The 19,500-nt window shown below is 44.7% G+C and overlaps 4 protein-coding genes across 6 annotated transcripts in view; 3 read left to right on the plus strand and 1 right to left on the minus strand.

Annotated features, from left to right (window-relative positions):
- Positions 1–1,625: 1,625 nt before the first annotated feature.
- CRYAB (crystallin alpha B) lies at positions 1,626–4,914 on the minus strand. Its single transcript, XM_037841419.1, has 3 exons — positions 4,455–4,914; positions 3,293–3,415; positions 1,626–1,973 (listed from the first exon to the last, which is right to left on the minus strand). The coding sequence occupies exons 1-3, from the start codon at positions 4,653–4,655 to the stop codon at positions 1,770–1,772; spliced, it is 528 nt and encodes a 175-aa protein (XP_037697347.1). The 5' UTR covers positions 4,656–4,914; the 3' UTR covers positions 1,626–1,769.
- Positions 4,915–5,127: 213 nt separating this feature from the next.
- On the plus strand, positions 5,128–6,996 carry HSPB2 (heat shock protein family B (small) member 2). Of its 3 annotated transcripts, none has more exons than XM_037841415.1 (3): positions 5,128–5,282; positions 5,622–5,853; positions 6,340–6,996. In XM_037841415.1, exons 2-3 carry the CDS (start codon positions 5,760–5,762, stop codon positions 6,792–6,794), a joined length of 549 nt encoding a protein of 182 aa, XP_037697343.1. In that variant the 5' UTR covers positions 5,128–5,282; positions 5,622–5,759; the 3' UTR covers positions 6,795–6,996. The 3 variants fall into 3 exon arrangements, with proteins under 3 accessions (XP_037697343.1, XP_037697345.1, XP_037697344.1); XM_037841417.1 differs by having other exon boundaries at positions 5,137–5,282; positions 5,672–5,853; XM_037841416.1 differs by lacking the exon at positions 5,128–5,282 and having other exon boundaries at positions 5,408–5,853.
- Positions 6,997–10,036: 3,040 nt separating this feature from the next.
- Positions 10,037–17,775, plus strand: C6H11orf52 (chromosome 6 C11orf52 homolog). Its single transcript, XM_037841420.1, has 6 exons — positions 10,037–10,097; positions 10,182–10,363; positions 14,248–14,331; positions 15,083–15,120; positions 16,234–16,295; positions 16,953–17,775. Exons 2-6 carry the CDS (start codon positions 10,275–10,277, stop codon positions 17,199–17,201), a joined length of 522 nt encoding a protein of 173 aa, XP_037697348.1. The 5' UTR covers positions 10,037–10,097; positions 10,182–10,274; the 3' UTR covers positions 17,202–17,775.
- A 308-nt stretch (positions 17,776–18,083) lies between these two features.
- DIXDC1 (DIX domain containing 1) overlaps positions 18,084–19,500 on the plus strand; it is a 77,082-nt gene continuing 75,665 nt past the window's right edge. Inside the window, exons 1-2 of the mRNA XM_037841413.1 lie at positions 18,084–18,288; positions 19,382–19,474. Coding sequence (XP_037697341.1) covers positions 19,418–19,474 — 57 coding nt within the window. The 5' untranslated portion in view covers positions 18,084–18,288; positions 19,382–19,417. The remainder of the gene's footprint in view (positions 18,289–19,381; positions 19,475–19,500) is intronic.

A 19,500-nucleotide genomic window follows, 5' to 3' on the forward strand; every position in this document is an offset into this window, starting at 1 on the left:
AAGAAATGCTAAAGGGAGTTCTTCAGATTTAAAGGAAAGGACAAAAGACAATTGACTGAAGCCATATGAAGATATAATGGTCTCTGGTAAAGATAATGACTTGGATAAATATAAATAACAGTACTATTGTATTTTTTATTTTTGTAACTCCACTTTTTATTCCCTACAGTATCTAAAAGGGGAATGCATAAAATGTAATGATAAATCAATGATTTTGAACTCATAAGGTAAAGAAAGAAAGAAAAAAAGAAATAGAAAAAAGAAAAGAAAAGAAAGATAAACAAAATGTTAAAATTGATGGATCTAGGTTATCTGGAGAGGGCAGGGGTATGTCAAATTCATCAACTGCCACTGCTTGCTTCTAGACCTAGAGTCTGTCTGATATATCCATTTCTCTGCATTTTACTGTTATTTATTTAGATATTTTGTTGTTTATTTTGCTCATATCATCATTTATCATTTTTCTACTTAAAAAGTGCTACCATTGCAATGGGTTTGGAGCACAGGATTGCATCAAACATGAAAGCATTGCTCTAACTTGTCGAAAAGTCTGTCCCCCATTTGTTCTTTGACCCACCACTTTTCTGGAACTGTATTTGTGAAAGGGAAAGTTTTGCTAAATCTGATGAACACTTAAGCTCATATGCTATTTGACTTTTATATTCTGCATGTGATAATCCACTTGACCACCCATCTCTTCCTTCTTGCAACCTCACTCCCTTAGTTTCTGTGACATTGTGTTAAACACGTTTATCTCCTGTCTCTCTGGCCACTTCTCAGTGTCTTATGTGCTCATCTTTCTCTGCCAATCCCTTAATGTTCACCTTTGCCTTGTTGGCCCTCCTTTCACTTTTTTTTTCCTAGCCCTAGATGATGTTATCCACTGCCATAGGTTCCATTCCAGAGCACTGGATCTGCACATACTATCCATTGAAATGATGTTTTTTTGTTTTTGTTTTTGTTTTTGTAGAGAAATATGTCTTTTCTTAAGCCAAATAATAGAATCCCTTATTGATGAATTATTAACTGTATTTCTAAAATTTAACTTTTTCTTGATCATTAATGGGATATTTCTCAGTCTTAGTTCATTAGGTGTTTGCTGGATAATTTACAGGCCACACCTTAGAGGCTTGTTAGGTGATAATCACTCAAGTCCTATTTGTTGCCCTTGCGAATCAGCTGAAGTAATGCTTATCTGTAGAATAATGTCAAATAAGGTTGGAGGCACCATGTCTTTTCTTTATTTCAAAGATGCAGTAAGGTCTTTTATATACAGTTACCCAGAGTTCCTTCAGATTTTCTCAGACTGTTGGCAAACTGAGGGTAAAATCAAAGAGGAAGGAGAGAGAGGAACTGACATTACTTGAACTCTGCCAGGGTTTTTATGTATTTTGTCTCCTTAATTTATTCCTTACAACAACTTTGTACAAATAAGTATCCCATGTTATAAATGGAAAATCTAAGAACAGAAAGGTCAAGTAACTTGCCTAAATGTAACCATTAGTAAGTGGTGCAGCTATTCTGACTCTAAAATCCCTGGAGTCCCATGAATCATGATTAAAAAGATCTGCTGGTAATTGTGCATTTATTTTTAAAACACTGAATATTCAAACATGAGACAGTTATCTGTTGCTGAATGATACTTTATTAGCTTAATAAATTGGGCCTGCCCTTAGAATTAATAAGCTTCATCTCTAGTCACAAGGTTTTCATTCGTTGGTGGGGAAGCTCCCTTGTTTTAAAAAAAAACACAATTAGAGAAAGGGCATCTACTTCTTGGGGGCTGCAGTGACAGCAGGCCTCTCTTCACGGGTGATGGGAATGGTGCGCTCAGGGCCAGAAACCTGTTTCCTTGGTCCATTCACAGTAAGGACCCCATCAGATGACAGGGATGAAGTGATGGAGACAGGGTCCACATCAGCCGGAATCCGGTATTTCCTGTGGAACTCCCGGGAGATGAAACCATGTTCATCCTAATCCAAGGAAACGAGGGAAGAGGCAGAGAGATAAGAACAGAAAATAACACCACTTGCCTGAAACCCAGATGTCTTCATTCCCCTTAGGTTGAAACAAATTCCACAGCCACAAGATGAGAGAAAGCTAAATAGCTGTTCATTTCAGATTTGGGGCTAAGATGAGGTTACCTACGTGATCACTCCTACCACCTACCAATGAGAGTCTGAGAAGTTTGAAATGGCCCTGAACTTCAAACTCCAAGGCACAGACATGTTTAGGTGTATTTTCCAAAGGTTTAGATAAATGTTTGCTGGACCTACAAGATTTGGAATCTCACCCTGACATTGAGGCCAGGAGTCCCTGAGGAAGCCCAGAATTGTCCTGACTCTTCACGAGTATCCCAGAATGTTCCAGACCAATGGGACTGCTGCTAAAAACGTGACTCCATTCAGGGAGACTATGACCCAAATTTAAATTGTATGAGCAAAACTGAACCAGCCTGAGGACATCAAACTGTTCTTTTTGATGCACAAATATCTGAGTTATCATTAATAATGAGAAGCATAGTCATTTAAAAAACTCTCCCAGAAAGTAACGAGAAGCTGCTCCATTTTTCAGAATCCCCCAAAGAATACTTAGTTCTAACCCTTACACCTGCTAAATCTCAAAGCATTTTTCCAGGCAGGCTCTCAATTAACTGATTTCCACATGGGCTCTAGAGTATTAGGAACTGAGTACAGATCTGAAACAGGCAAACCAACTAGTTCAGTATTAGGATGGGCTTAAAGAAAAGTGGATTCCTGAACATCTATAAAAGGCATCACAATCTCAAATGCCTTTGGGTGCATGCAATTAATTTAATTATGTGAAGCAACCAAGTATCTGACAAGCACTGTGCCTAAATCAGTGGTTTTCAACCCTGACAGTACATTAGAATTATCTCGGGAGCTTTAACAAATACTGATGCCTGGGTCTCATCCATAAGCATTCTGATTTAATTGGTCTGGGGTGCACCTAAGCATTAGGATTTTTGAAAATCCCCTGGTGATTCTAATGTGGTCAAGGTTGAGGACCGCTGGTTTAAATGGAGAATGGACATTCCATATCTTCCATTTAAGGCAATCAAATCAAAACAAACAACAAAGGTCACTTCCTTGCCCCCCCCCCCACAAAAAAAAATCTGTGACTAAATTAGTCTTCTAGCTACTGATTTGTGACCGTGATCTGGACCCTTACAGCTTCAGACAGGAATGCTGCCAGTCTCATAGGCTGGTGGCAGTGTCTGGCATATAATAGGCACTGAATGAAAGAGCAGAAGAGAAAATAAGCTACATACCTGGCGCTCTTCATGTTTGCCATGCACCTCAATCACATCTCCCAGCACCTTGACCTTGAGTTCCTCTGGGGAGAAGTGCTTCACATCCAGGTTGACAGAGAATCTGTCCTTCTCCAGGCGCATCTAGAAATAGCAAGGTGGGAGAGGAGATAGTGGAAAAGATGGCAGGAAAGCTGATTACACTGCCACAGTCTCATCATTCTATAGAATTGCTTTCTGTCTAGCTAGTTTATCCTCCTCTTTTCTGCTAAAAATCCCTTTTTGAATAAAGAAGCATGGCTTTCTGGTTCAGGGAGCCACCACAGTGGTACTCAAAGCATACAACTTGGTCATGAGGCCCAAAATTTATTTATCAGGACAAGGGAGAAGACAGACCATGCAAGGGACTCAGTCACAAGAATGGCCTGGGCATGGCTTCTGCTGCCTCTCTGGCATGAATGCCTGGCCTTGTCATTTGTCTGTGAGACAAAGGCCCCTTTTCTTTGTTCACAGCTCTGCCAAGTTTCCCACCCACTCAATCTGGAATGTTCTGCTGGCCCTGCTTGTCCTTCCAAAGCCCTTGTCCACTCAGCTCCTGTTTACTCACACTTGATTATTTTTAAACTAGGGTATTATCTCTGGCAGCTTTTGTCAACCCTATCTGTTCATCCCTCCTAGGACAAGTGGGGGTTCCTTTCCTCATAAGGCTTGGACCTGGGCCAATGCCCTGTCACAGCCCTGAGAAGCCAGGAAAACCACAGAAAAGAGAATAAAAAGTTATGTTGTTGTCTCCAGCTCCACCCAGTGGGGATGAAAAGCTCAGGATGGGGTAGGACTCTCCTAGTCAGGAGATTGAGGTATTAGAAGAGGTTAGCAAAGGAATCTGAAGGCAGCTCTCTCCTTGCAGATCATTATGAACCAAACCAGAGAAGTTAGGAGGACAGAAGATGATTTTTATCGTGCATAAACCAAGTGCACTAATAAATAGGATACAGAAGTGTATCAAACAGAAACAGGTAACTGTGGGAGGGAAGTGTTGGTAACCTCATCTTTCTTTACTACTGGACACTAAAGACATAAATATAATTGGGTTTAAGCAGAAAGGGAAAGGAAAGCAGATGGGGAATTTTCCAGGATGTTCCAGGAAGAATTGTTCTGTCCTGGCAGATAGGGGGGGACTCACCTCTGAGAGTCCAGTGTCAATCCAGCTGGGTGCCCGCAGAAATGAGGGTAGCCGAAGGTAGAAGGGGCTCAGGGAAGTAGAAGTTGGGAAGACATCAGATTCCAACAGGTGCTCCCCGAAGAACTGGTCAAAGAGGCGGCTGGGGGAGTGGAAAGGAAAAAAGGGGCGGCGGATCCAAGGATGGTGGATGGCGATATCCATGGTGGCTAGGTGAGCGTGGGGCCTCGGCTGGCTGGTTGGCTTCTTCAGCCTCAGCTACAACCAGCCCCTTATATACACAGTCTTGTGAAGCTTCTGGAACGGTGATGTCAGGGGTTTTATTATCCCAGCTCGCCACCCGTTCATGGAGACTTGTGATGGGGATTTGGCAGTGTGACACATACCCAATACTCACTGAGCTAAGAAAAGAGAAACACAAACAGGTCTGAGCTGGCCAGTGACTTGTCCTGGTCTTGTTTCACTGGCTCTCCTGTCCACACCCAATAGCAGCACCCCCACTCCCCACCCCTCATTCTTTTCTCTGGAGCTGGGATGCTGTCAAGAATGTCAGGCAGGCGGTGGTGTGCCCCTCCCCTCTCCTCTCTGGTCTCACATGCCAGGGGCATCCAGCCAGCAACTATCCTGGGCCTGGGCGGGCACTGGAATCTTCCTAGGCTGTGCCCCAGGGACATTAACTCTTTGTGGGTCCCTGGAGAAGAGCGGTGATCACCAACACGCCAGTGCCAGGCGTCTGCCTGGTGCCCTGGGTTGACCTGGGTTCAGAAGACGACCCTAACACTAATCTGGGGAGGGGAGACACCCCAACCCCGAACTGACCCCACGGAAAAGGTAGAAAGTTTAAGCCATCTTTCAACCTACAAGCCTCGCAAAACGTTAAATCCAGGAGTGCTGTATGAAGTAGGGAGCACGGTGCCTGCGATTGGGGAGGAGAAAGGGTGGCATGGGAAACGTGCAAATCGTTTGCGAGGGTCTCAGCTAAGCAGCTCCGGGCCCTCCGGGCCCAGCCTCCCCTCCCCCAGCCCGCTCCTGAGCCCGGACCCCCAGCTGTCCTCTCAGACACCTGTGACAGCTAAAGGGTGTGCGGGGGGAGGGGACTGGGGGTCCGGGAGGCACTAGTCACACGCACGTCGCACTCACCCAGGGCCCCCTTCCCCGCCCCTCCCCCAGAGGCTCGGCACTATTTTGGGTGGTGTAGACCCCGCCCCCACTTCCGACAGAGCCCTGGCTCTTCAAGCAGCTGGAGGGGTCGCGCCGCCGCCTGTTGGGGCTGCACCTCCGCCCAGGACCGCCAACGCCTGTGCAGCCATGTCGGGCCGCTCGGTGCCACATGCCCACCCGGCCACCGCCGAGTACGAATTCGCCAACCCGAGCCGTCTGGGTGAGCAGCGCTTCGGGGAAGGTATGGCACAGACGCCGCCCCCACCTCCTGAAATTCTGGGCAGACCTCCCAACGTTACTGGCCTCCACCCCACTTCGGGCTTAACTGAACTCCTGGGGTGAGCCATCTCCCACCGCAGACTGCCCTGCCCACCCCCCTCTCTCAGCCCGACCAGCAGGGCTCTTTCCCTTTCCTTCTGAGCTGAGAGCAGACATGGAATCTGCGGCGCTGATCCCTTCTCCTTGCCCCCCTTGGTGGGCCTTCTTGTCCCCCTTCTAGCCACCCTGTCCCAGTTTGGTTTGCCCTCCCCACCCCCATCGCATTAACTTTCTCGACCCCCTCTCCCTGATGCTGCTGCTTCCTCCTTAGACTCCCTGTGCCCCTCTCCCTACTTCTGACTCCCCTGTTGCTCCCCCATCCCTCCTTGTCTCCTAATCTCTCGCTTCACCCTGTGCTCACCTCTCCTCCCTCTTTCTGCTTCTTCCCTTCTCTCTCTCTGCCCCTCAGGCCTCCTGCCAGAAGAGATCCTGACACCCACTCTCTACCATGGCTACTATGTCCGGCCACGGGCCAGCTGTGCTGGAGAAGGCAGCAGGGCAGGGGCCTCCGAGCTTAGGCTCAGTGAGGGCAAATTCCAGGCATTTCTGGATGTGAGCCACTTTACCCCAGATGAGGTGACCGTTAGGACTGTGGACAACCTGCTGGAGGTGTCTGCCCGGCACCCGCAGCGCCTGGACCGCCACGGCTTCGTGTCCCGGGAGTTCTGCCGCACCTATGTTCTGCCTGCTGATGTCGACCCCTGGCGGGTCCGTGCTGCTCTATCCCACGATGGCATCCTTAACCTGGAGGCGCCTCGGGGTGGCCGACATTTGGACACGGAGGTCAATGAGGTCTACATCTCCCTGCTCCCTGCGCCTCCTGATCCGGAGGAAGAGGAGGAGGAGGCCAGAGTGGAGTCCTGATTGCTGCAGACCCAGCACCTAGCAGATCCCTTTCTATCTCCCATGGTGATAGGAGCAGCTGCCCACCACCCCAGAGGTAGCAGCATCCTTGGGGGAAGGGAGAGGTGCACAGTCCTCAATGTATGGTTTGGTCCTTTTGGGACATGTCATAGCCTTTGACTTAGTTCTGGGTGGGGGGTGGAGCTGAATAAACCCAAATCTCAGGGCCTTGTTTGTGCTGCTCCCTGTTGTGTGGCCTGGAGGGTGGGATGGGCAGGGAGGGAGGAGGTTATAGAAAGCTAGATATAAAGCTCTTCAGATAGATGTGCCCAACATTACAGCACCCTGAGCTCACACTTGGATGCTGAGATCATACCCGCAAGCTGGCACTGGCTCCAGATCAAATTCCTAGCCACAGTTTTCTCACAATGCAACAAAAGAGATTGTGATCCTGGGAGGGAAAAGGGATATGCCATCCAAACAGCCCAGAGGGTACTGTCTGAGCTGGTGATTAGAGACACAAAAACTAGGGTCTCCAGACTGTCTGGCCCCATTTGAGTAGGGGTTAGGGAAACAGTGACTGGCTGGAGATAGTTGCGGAAAGCCCTGGGGTGAATACTTTGTTTTCCCATACTAAGGTCTGTCTACTGAAAATGATTCTAAGGGACTGCCAATGCATATACAGGGGCACAGACACACAGCCTCTACCATTATCACCAGACCCCAAAGTCTCCTCACCCTTTGCACAGGGGAGACCCATGAGAGAAAGCATGGTCTCCAGTCTTGGAACATTCCAAACAGAGGAAAGTCTGCATCACCTCACCCAATCCAAGTCTAAATGCAGGGGCTCTAAGGCCACTAGTGTGGTGGTGATGGCTCCCAGGGAACATCCCCTTGGAATTGGAGTCCTACAACTAGGGTTATGGGTTATTCAGGAAATTCTGGGTGTCTGTCCCCTCAGTTACTCTCTGTAATGAAGAGAGTATGCATGGATCTGATTTGGGAAGTGTCCAAAATACTTTCCTGCCTAAAAATATATCTTTTACCCAACTGTGGTTGATACCTGAAATTCTTCCATTAAAGTGGTGGTTCTTAACTTTTTTGGGTTACAGACCTCTTTGAAAGCCTATATATACCCTCTTCCCAGAAAAATGCACATGTTCAAAATCTGGGCTACAATTTGAATAGGTTCACAGAAGTCTTTTGAGATCCATTCATGTATTCTGCTTAGGGATCCATGAATCTCCAGGATAAAAACCCTCACTTGAGAATTCAATGATTGGTTAAAGGATTGCCTCAGAGAAATAACTATTCATAGATTCAGTTTTTGATTCATTCATTCAACAAATATTTATTGAACCCCAAATAATACACTATGGGAGATATACATTATAAACATTAATTATGTAAAAATATGGTCTTTTATTATCTACTCTCAAGAATGTTAACATCTAGTTGAGAAGGAAAACAATTTTTAAAAATGTGCCTACTCAAATTTCAACTAGAACAGGTTCGCATTGTCTGTTTGGTAATTGGGGTGTTTATATGTGCTTTATTTAAAAGAGTTCCTTAGCTAGGAAAAATTTGAAAACCTCTTATTTAGTCCAACTCCTTACCCCATTCGAAATTCTTTTCAGGTTATCAGTCAACTTCTGCTGGGACATTTCTAGAGAATGTAGACCTCTATAAAGCAATCCACTTCATTTTGGGGGGACGTATCTGTCACAAATTCTTCCTTCTGTTGAATCAGAATCTGCATTTCAATAACTTCTTTTGCCCGTTAGTTCTGTTTATGTCCAGAATATAAATGCAATCTTTCTTTCACTTGAAATTTCTTCAGATATTTAAAGATAACCATCTTTAATGTCCTCCTAACATTTCCATTTTCCTAGATAAACATGCCTAGAACCATATCTTATAGCAATTTGCATACCACTTACTACCAAGACAGCCTTCTTTTAAACAAACTGCCTTTTGATCACTTGAAATTCAACTTGAAATTCAGCATGGAGACCTAAAATTATTATTCCAGTCATGGACCAACTAGTACAGACTTCAGTGGACTAATCAGTGTCCTTGTTTAGTATCTCTAGACTTGTTCATGCTGCTTAAGGTGTATCAGGTGTTCTGGTTACCGCAACACACTATTGGCTCCTTTGGAGTTTCTGGTCATCTAAAATATCTTAGGTATTTTCCTTTAAATTATGGATGTGGCTAGAAATGGACCAGATTGGGAAGGGCTTTCAGTGCCAGGCTAAGATATGTGAACTTTATCCTGCAGATATCATTAATGGCTTTTGATCTAGGCAGCAACAGGATGAAAAAAATACAGTTAATGGCAGAGTACACAAGAGACTGCAGGAGAGCATCATGGCTGGGAGACAAGAGGCTACTGATCCAGGCATGAGATAATAAAATAAGACGCTTTCCCTCTGACAAGTAGCTGAGAACAAAAAGTAATAGTAATATAAAAATAGCTAAGTCTTCCTGAGAGCTAGAGCTTTATGTACATTATCTCATTTAACCTTCACCATAATCCTATAAGGTTGTCACTTACAGGGGAGAACATGGGGAGGAATTATGAGTTCAGGGTACACTCTGTACAGACTGCAATGCTGAGTTCTGATCATCCATAATGGGCATGCAAATAACCAGGCATCTGAGGAAGATACCAAAGATGGGGGTGAGAGCACTGGAAACAAGCCTTCACGTATTTCACAAATTCTAGAATCTGTATTTTCTGCAGAGGAATTTGCTTGACGGCATCCTAGCTGCTGGTAAGTGTGGAGTGGGTCCAACTTTGGGTCATTGGAAGGAGAAGCTGGGTTGAGGGGTAAGTGGAGATTCTGTAGTTCTATGCTGTGTATGCGGAAGTGAGCAGTTAAAGAGTGCTGAGGCCAGCCCCATCAGAATCATATGATCTTAGACCAAAAAGGGGATTAGATAACGAGTTCAGTTCTTCGTTTTATAGTCCTAGGAACCTAGGCTCTGAAAGGTTAGGTTATATGCTCACATTAATTCTGACAGCCAGGGAGAACATAAAAGGAATCCATTTCCCTAAATTCAAGGTTGCAAGAGACTCGGATATTCAAACCCAGATTCTGGACAGGGATAATAAGAAACTGGCACCAATTACCTTGAAAGAGAAATTCAGTTAAATCTGAGTGCTGGGGAAACGTAAGGTAAGTTTCGAAGACAGTGAGATGTAATAGAGAAATATTTCCAAAGAAAACCCAGAAAGCCCCTTTCTATCTCAGGTTTCTTTTCACTGAAGCTTGAAGCTCAAAGTCTATGGCCTCACTAAAGAAGCTCAAAAGCCCTAAGGTGAGATAGCTCTCACCTGGAGCTGGGTTTGTGTTGCCCCGCCCTTTGGCTGGGAACCGAGTCACCTGGGAATCCTTCCAGCAGGTGGCTTCCAAAGTCCAACCTGCTAGATTGAAATCTGACACTGACAGAGACTCCCCTGGAGCTGCCACTGAAAGCTAGACGGGGAACCAGGAAATGCACAAGCCTCTTTATTGCAGAAAAACTGCTGGGCTCCCTCAGAGACACGGTACCATGGGAAACCATATCTGCTGTGGGGGAAGCTGGTGAGTAGGGGGAAAGGGTAGAGGGTAACACCTCTGATGGTGGACATGAAGGCCCCAAACTGAGGAAAATACCACTCCCTTCATTACATGCTTGAGTAAGAGAGAGCCCGGAGCTAGTTCTCTGTCACCGTCCTCTGCCTGGCACCCACTGTTTCCAGCATAGAGCAGTACCTCTTTCTGTGCTCACCCCTTTCAGGAGACCTTAGAAAACAGCCAAGCCAGCTGTCTGCAGAATGGCCGGAGCCGGGCTGAATGGCGAATCAGACACTGTCTCTCTTTGTCCTTCTCCTCCTCCCCTTTCCCTTCTCTCCCTTCCCTTCTTTCCTAGAGGATAATAATAATATTAGCATTTAAGAGTTTACTATGTGCCAGGCACTTTACAACAATCCCATGAGGTAAGTGGTCTTATCCCACCCCTTCATTTTATAGCCAAGAAGCTGAGGCTCAGAGAAGTAACTTGCCCAAGATCACATGGCTTGTAAGTAAACGCCGATTCCAACCCAGACTTGTCTGACCGTAGAGCCCAGACTTTTAACCATTATATAGTACTGCCTCTCAGATCAAGCAAATCAACTTTGGAGAAATGTTCATTTAAAAGGGCAGAAGTGGGAAGGAGGAGGATATCCACTGAATAGTTGAATATATTTTTCACACTGACTTGCTATGTGACCTTAAGCAAGTCCTTTAACTTCTCTGTTTTCTTGTCTGTAAAATTGGTTATAAATAATATGACCTACCTTGTTTAGATCACAGTTTGTTTTGAAGATGAAGGCATATGGTATATGTGAAAACCTCATAATAAATGGTGGTGGTGTTATTGTTCTTTCCTGGAATTTTCATCACTATAAACCCCTGGGCCGTTTTTTTTTTTTTTTTTTTTTTTTTGGTTTCATTCATTTTTTTTAATAATTCAATTTTATTGAGATATATTCACATACCATATAGTCATACAAAGCGTACAATCAATTGTTCACAGTACCGCCATATAGTTGTGCATCCATCACCAAAATTAATTTTTGAACATTTTCATTACCACACACACAAAAGTAATAAGAATAAAAATTAAAGTGAAAAAAACAATTAAAGTAAAAAAAGATCACTGGGTTTTTTTTTTTTTTTTTTTTTTTGTCCTGTTTTTCTACTCATCCATCCATACACTGGACAAAGGGGAGTGTGGTCACATGGCTTTCCCAATCACATTGTTACTCCTCATAAGCTACATTTTTATACGATCATCTTCAAGATTCAGGGGTTCTGGGTTGTAGTTTGATAGTTGCAGGTATTTACTGCTAGCTACTCCAATTCATTAGAACCTAAAAAGGGTTATCTATAGTGTGCGTAAAAGAGTGCCCACCAGAGTGACCTCTTGGTTCCTTTTGGAATCTCTCAGCCACTGAAATTTATTTCATTCCTTTCACATCCCCCTTTTGGACAAGAAGATGTTCTCCATCCCACTGTGCCGGGTCCAGATTCCTCCCCGGGAGTCATATTCCACGTTGCCAGGGGTATTTACACCCCTGGATGTCAGATCCCATGTAGCGGGGAGGGCAGTTATTTCATCTGCCAAGTTGGCTTAACTAGAGAGAGAGAGGGGCCTGGGCCTGGTTTTATCTGTCCACTGCCTTAGCTATACCATTCCATGCCTGGGTCAGATCTTGTTTATAAATAAAGCATCATCATCATATTTAGAGAGACAGGTGAGATACGTTGGAAAGCAGATAAGTTTTGGGTCTTTATATTGGATTCAAGTCTTGTTCCTACCACTCAATTCATTTATTAAACAGTTATTTATTGAACATCCACTGTGTACCAGGCACAGTGCTAGATGCAAAAGACATGGTAATAAAAGGAAATTTGATTCCTGCCTTCTTGAATAAGACAGCAAAGTTCTAGGTCCTTAGTTGACTCATCTGTAAAATGGGAGCAATACTATGAGTTTTCTAGAATATTATCAAGGTTGAAAAAACAAAAGGAGCACTTAACACACTCTTTCAACTATGAGATATTGTACAGACATTGGGCATTTAGAGACATAAAAAAGGCTTTTAGAGAAGTGGATGTAAAAGCTTTTTACTTCCCTTCTTTCCAAGTCTTCATATTCTTCATTATTGGTCAGTTCTTGTTCTGATGGCATTAGTCAAGGCAGTTGTAGTAGTCAGCTTTTACTGATGTTCATTACATGCCAGGCACCAGGCTAAGTATCTCATCTTTATTATTATATGTAATCCTTAAAATAATCCCATGAGGTTTAAGTTCTATTATCATCCTCATTGTATTAACAGAGAGGTTAAAAACTTGCTGAAAGTCACGCAGCTAATCTGATGTTGACAATCTGACTCCCCAGTCCATGATAGAACCACTACACCAAACATTCTAACCAAAATCTATTTTTTCTCTTAAAATATTATTAGGATTGGTTAAAAATTGCTCATTATCTCATTAAGCCTCCAGAGATTTAGATACTTTGACAATCCCAGAGTTTTACATATTTTTATATATTCTTTGTTTTGTTTTTTTTTTTTCTGATTACAAAAGTAATACACATCCACTGTATAAAATTTGGAAAATACCAGAGTAGGAACTAAGAAGTAACCATAAATATAAGTAACCAGAGATGACAGCCAGGAATATTTTAGTGGATTTCCATACATACCTTCTAAAATGCATATATACACAGTTTTATTCCAAAACATATCTTTTTTTAAAACTTAATAAAGAGTAGTTCTTTCCATACTGTTAGTTGTTAAAAGAAATAAAACAAAATAGAGTTTCTATGGCTAAGAGATTTAAAATGGATCAGGAGGTCATTCTGGAGGTTACTCTTATGCAGGTCTGGGCCAGATATCACAAACTGTCAAAAATGTGCAACGCCTTGAGCAACAATATTTCCCAAAACCCTAAGGACATCTAGACCATAAAACAAACCATAATTTAGAGAACTCAGTTAACTATCTAACCTGAAGGAGAATTAAAATACCTCAAATATCTACCGTCCGCAAACAGCTTGTCTAGTATTCTTTCCCTTTATGCCAAAATGGATATGATTTGGGTTGCTACCTGAATCTGTGCTTCCAAAATTGCAATTCTAAGACCCCAAATAAATGCCTTTGTTGCCTTGCAGTTTAATTTGTTATTTCTCAGTTGGCAGTGTTCTTTAAACATCTTTTTTACGTGGCTGCAGTGTTCCCCTGATTGGATATGCCATTTATTTAGTCAATTCCTAAATGCTGGACATTTAGGATATTTCCAATTGTTGGTACTTATAAATATTGCTACAATGAGCATCTATGTTTACTCAAGTCCAATTATTTCTAAGGATATGAAATTGTTACATCAAAGGGTGTATTTTCAAGGTTTAAAAAAAATAGTTGTCGCCAACTGCATTCTAGAAAGATCACGCCAATATTTATTCCTTCTACCAGTATCAGAGAAAACCACTTAGTTTTCTTAATTTTGAGTGAAAAATAAAATCCCATCTCCAATGAATGGGTTGTGTCCAGGCACTGTGCAATATCCAAACCGGGAATAGGCTCTGTTCACTAGAATCAGGTAACACCAGCCTACGTATTTTAGATTTAATATTCTCCTTACCCATATAAATAGAAATAACTAGGAAGACAGTGACTAAGGGCAAATTAGAGGCTAGGATAAGGCTATGACTTGGCAGCAGTGAGACAAAGCAAGAGCTGAAATGGCAGAAGCAGGCAAAAAACATAGAAGTATTTTCAAAACTGCTTCTGAACCACCTATAGCATCTGGATAGAGACTCTGCTCTTAACTCAACAAGTTGAATTAAAAATAAAAACCAAACCAAAACACAAATGTCCATCACTAGTAAAATTATCATGATTTTGAAGTCTCCCTCTCTCTTTCTTTTTAATTAGCAAAAGAAGAAAACTTTCCTGGGAGACAAATGGGGTTGGCTCTGGTGAGAGCTGGAAATATACTACCAAGAAAAAGCATGAAGAGTAAGTTCCAAACTATTCTGCCTGTTTCCCCAGACAAATGCTATTTCCCTGGACATCAAACACTTGACAATCACGTAGACACACTGGCTCCATCTGGGACCCCGGGGGCCCTGAAATGAATATAAGGGTTCTGTCCTGCAGCATGGGCGGGATAGCTGAGTCACTCACCAAATTTAGCATTCCTTGTGCTGTGGACAAAGTTCCCAAAAGGACATTAAAGGTTAAACATCTCTCACTTTCTCTGTTAATTAAAAACAAGGACTGGAAAGCCAGGAGCAAGGTCTGAGGGGGACCCAAACTAGTTAACCCTGAGTAGGGCAGCTTCTAATGAATCCCAGAATGAAAACCCCAGGTTGGCGTAGACCCAAGAAAAGCACTGAATAAGAAGCAAGAGGGTCTCTGAATGCAGGAATATGTCATTATTTGGCAGGAGTCCCTTGCCCTCTCCTGGGATTAGCCTGTTAGACAATCCAAGAATAGCCCTCAGCCCAGCTACATCCCTGGCATATAGCGCCTGGTTGTTTGAAGCTGTATTTGGGGTTTGGTTATGTCAGTTGTACCACTCTACCTTCCAGAACCATCCATGTGGGAGAGGTGTGCTATTCTTGATAAATGCTTTGGGGCTAAACTTGGCTCAGGGTGAATCTCTGTTAGAAGGAAGTGAAGGGGAGGGGTGTCATTCCAGAATTTTAAGAGGGAAGATGGAGGCCAGGGCTCTTGCACATCTGTGATCTGTTTTTTCCTATCACAGGAGCTTTCCATCAACTTTTCAGAGGAAAAAGAAACCAGGTAACAGTGTGGGGGTAGGGGGTGGGGGACAGGTGTCTCCAAGAAATCATGGGGTTGAGAGAGGCAAACTAGAGAAGCGAAGATAAAAGAAATGGTGTTTTTGGAAAGGCCTAAGGGTATAAAAGAAGAGTGGCTTTGGAAGGGACAAAGGGAGGCAATACACCAAAGAGAATCTTTAGGTCACTGGGCTCAAGACCGGCTCTGAACCTCCGGTTGTTATTCTTTCCATTAACAGATCAGCAAGGTTGGTCACTCATTCTTTCATTTATCCAGCAAACACTTACTGAACACTTATATTGTGCGTGAGGCACTGTGGCATCTCAAGTTGCAGAGAGGCACAAGAAGGAAACACTTTCTTGGCCCTGGAAAAACTGAAAGTCAAGTATGAGACAGATGCAAATAAATAATCATAATACCATCTACTGGTGCTGTAATAGACATACTCACGCTGTGGGAGAATGGGAGAGGACAACAATGTTAAAGGAATAATAGCAACTTCACAAGGAAGCAGAGGCGTAGTGGTGGTATTTTAAGCAGGGGAATTAGCCAATGCGAAAAAGAGAGAGAGAAGAGACTGACTTGATTGAAAGTGGCAGTTAATTTGAAGTAGCTGAGCATTTACCACACTGCATTGTAATAGTCTTTTTACTTCTTGGTCTCCCCTAGTAGACTGTAAGCTTCCTGGGACAAGGGAACATCTTACTCATATTTCTAACCCCCAGAACATGGCACAGAGCCTGACATGTAATGAGCTCTCAACATGTATTTGTTGTAGTTTATTAAGGGATGGTGAGAAATGAGGATGAGACACATTAGGGCCAGTTTGTGAAAAGGACCAGATTGTATACCCTTCTAAGGAGTTTCGATGTTATCCTTAGGCAATGGGGAGCCATTTGAGGCTCTGAAGCCCAAGAGTGACCCAATATGATTTATATGGAAACACAGAAATAACTCTGATAGCAGTGTAGGAATGGTAGGAGTGGAGAGGGGTGAGAATGGAGGCAGGGAGATGAGTTAGAAGACCACCATAATAATTTAATAGAGATTTGAAGAGGATAATCTCAGTGGAGACAGGGAAAACAGAATCTGTTTAAGTTGGTTTCTTCCCTCCAGGGAGCCAAGCAAGACAGACATTGAAGCAGCAGCAGCAACTGCAGCAACAGAATGGCACAAAGGTAATGACAGGCCGCTGTCCCTTCCCCTGGGCTGCTAAGACATGGGATCCCAAGACTGAGGTTTTTTTTTTTTTTTGCCCTGGGACAGACACATCTCAGTTATCTTAGAACTTGCTGGTTCTATCCAGCTCTCTCCACTCCTCAAAGGGGCAAAGTGAAGGGACATCAGTCTTACTGGCCCTGAATTGGAGGTGAGGGATGTATTAGTTCTCTGTGGCTGCTGCAACAAATTACTACCAACTGGGTGCTTAAAGCAACAGAAATTTATTCTTCCACCATTCTGGAGACCAAAGGTCTGAAATTAAGGTGTTGGCAGGGCCATGCTCCCTCTAAAGGCTCTAGGGGAGGATCCCTCCTTCCTCTTCCAGTTTCTGGTGGCCCCAAGAATCCCTTGACTTGTGGCAGCATATCTCCACCCACTGCCTCCAACCATGGCCATCTTCTCCCTGTATCTGTGTCACTGTGTCCAAATTTCCCTCTTCTCAGGACCCTAGTCCAGTAGGAACTCAACTAATCACATCTGCAAAGACCGTATTTCCAAATAAGGCCACATTCTGAGGTTCTAGATGGATATGAATTTGGGGGGACACTATTCAATGCAGCATAAGGGGCAAAACCAAGCCAAGATTCTTCCTTGATGCTGTTCATTCCTCGCAGGGTCCTGAAACACCAGGCCGTACATATAAGCGCGTGTTAGAGCACCCCAAGTCTCAAGAAAGGACTCCACGCCTCTGCTCAGAGGGGAGCAGCTTGCATTATGCAGACATCCAACTGTTCAGCCATAGCGAGCCACATTCTGCCCAGGGAATGAAGCACCTGCGGTCAGAAAACACAGTGGAGTATGCAATCCTTCGCTTCCCCCAGGTCACGCCTCACTATGACAGCAGGAATGGAACCCTGGTGTGAGCCTTGGGGAGCAGGGGACAGTTTCCATCATCTCACCACTACTTCCGTGATGAGAATCTACTTTGAGGAATTGGGTGGCAACCCAATTAGCCACGTTTTAAGCTTTAAGAGCTCCTGGAATTGTGAAGGTCACCAATCTTGCTCTCTCCCCTAGGTGTAACTCTTATTTGCCAGCATTGGCTTGGAGTCGTGTTTTGGTTAGCTAGCGGTGGAGTGTACCGGAAATAGGTCTTTGACGCCTACATGTATTCCTGCACTCAAGAAAAATGGAGAAAGGTTACCTCATAAGCACTTTGGGCTCATCTTGTTGGACTTTATTTAGTGGTTATCTCTTTTATTCACCTTAAACTCCAAATCTGAAGAACAGGCGCTTCGGAAAAGCATTCTGAGCTTGTGCAGACTGCCCCCAGACTGGCTTAGGCAGAGGCAAATGGAGGCAGGACTGAGGCCTGGAGGAAGGCTACAAAGACTTCTTGTCACCGATACCTGACAGCACAGTAGGGCTCGGAAACTCCCCTTGGCTAGACTGTTAACTCTCCCGGGTGCGGAGCCGCTGGGATCAATAAATCGCTTAAAGAACATGCCTGGTGTTTTTTCTGGGGCGGCGTTCTGCGGGCTCTACCCAAGTACAGCGAGAGACGCCCACCCTACAGGCGGTCTGGATGTCCAGGGGGTAGAGAAGCCATCACGCCTCACTCTTCAGGCCTCCGAGGCGGCGGAGCAGGGGTGGGGTTTGCTGCCGTCCGGAGGCGGGGTCCAGACCGCTAGTGGGCGAGGCCATGACAGGCAGTTGCTGGGGCGATCTCGAGCCGACAGCAGGCGGGGTTCAGGCAGACCGGAGGCGAGGTCAGGGGAGGTAGGGGCCAGCCTGGACTGGCAGGCGGCGGGGCCGGCTCGGGCATGCTGAAGGTGGGGATCGGGCCGGCAGGGGGCGAGGCCAGGGCGGGCAGGAGGCGGGCCGGGCCGCGGCCGGCCTCGGCGTCACCATGGCAGCGGGAACGCGGCCGCGACGCCGTAGTGTGAGGAGACCCGGCCCAGAAGGGCCCGGTACCCGAGTGCCGAACCAGACGGACAAATGGCTTAAACGGTAGGTGCTGAAAGGTGGTGGGTAACTGGGAAGTAAAAAAGAAACTCCTTTTAACCCCCCTCCACCGGTTAAGCGTCCAGAAACGTCCTCGAGACACGCGGAGGGGCCAAGGGTGGAATGGGAGGAAGTTTCAAGGTCCGAACCCCCTCTGAGCCTTACAGATTCTTAGTGTGCAGTTCCTGATTCAGACTTTGAGAGATTAGAACACAGTGGTAACGCACTTCCCTTTTTCAACCTGTACACCATGCTTCCTAAATACCGCTACCCCTCGGTTAGTCCCTGGAAGGGACAATTCCATTAAGATGGGTGGAGAGTACCGAAATAGAATCGCAGCACACACAAAAAAATTGGCAATAATAGTATCAACCTCATAGAGTGATTATGACATTTTAAAGCACGTGGAACAGTACATAGTATTCAGTCAAATATTGGCTGCTGCCGTCATCATCATCAGTGTTCTCTGGGTTAGAAGTAGTGCAGCTGGATTCAGAAGAGGTGGCCTGGGGGACTGACTGCCTCCATCATTACTGGCAGAGGAATTCCCCATGCCTGTATTCTATGTATTAACTGGAGGTGATAAAATTAACTGTCTCCAAAGGTTATTTACTGTGAAGAGCAAATAAGGTGATACAGGTGATAGCACTTTGTAAAGTGCTATACACAAATTTCTGCCTTAGAATGTAAATGCTGCTTTTCTGGGTTAAAATTGAATTCCTGGGGATGGAGGGATTTAAGTGCCAGGAGCAGAGCTCCCATATTTTTCCTGATTGTTTTCTGAACACTTCCTATGGTCTAGGACTGATAAGTGTAGAAAGGAGGGTAAATGCATCCTTGTTTGACTAATGATGGGGAAGCATTGCTCTTTATTACCATTAAAATCTAAGTGACTAGGTTTACAAATGCCCGCAGAGCCCTGTTTTGATTGTAATGTCTTGGGCTGGATTTCTGCTAACAAGGGCCTCGTTTCTGAAACCTCATGATGACTCAAGTTGGTAGGTTTGGGGGAGGGGCCTGACCCCACTAGGTTGGTTTAGCTCTTGGGATTTCTTTCCTGTTCTGTATTTTTGCACATTTCTTCCTCTTCCTATTTCAGGGTGGCCCTGATTCAGCTCTTCCTGGGACTCTGAAGATGGGGACCCAAGTGGTTATGAGACTCTGTACCTCCCTTCTGCCAGCAGAGCCCTCTGTAAGTTTCTTCTGTGCTGTTGAGAG

The sequence above is a fragment of the Choloepus didactylus genome, chromosome 6 (assembly GCF_015220235.1).
Source record: "Choloepus didactylus isolate mChoDid1 chromosome 6, mChoDid1.pri, whole genome shotgun sequence".
NCBI lineage: Eukaryota > Metazoa > Chordata > Mammalia > Pilosa > Megalonychidae > Choloepus > Choloepus didactylus.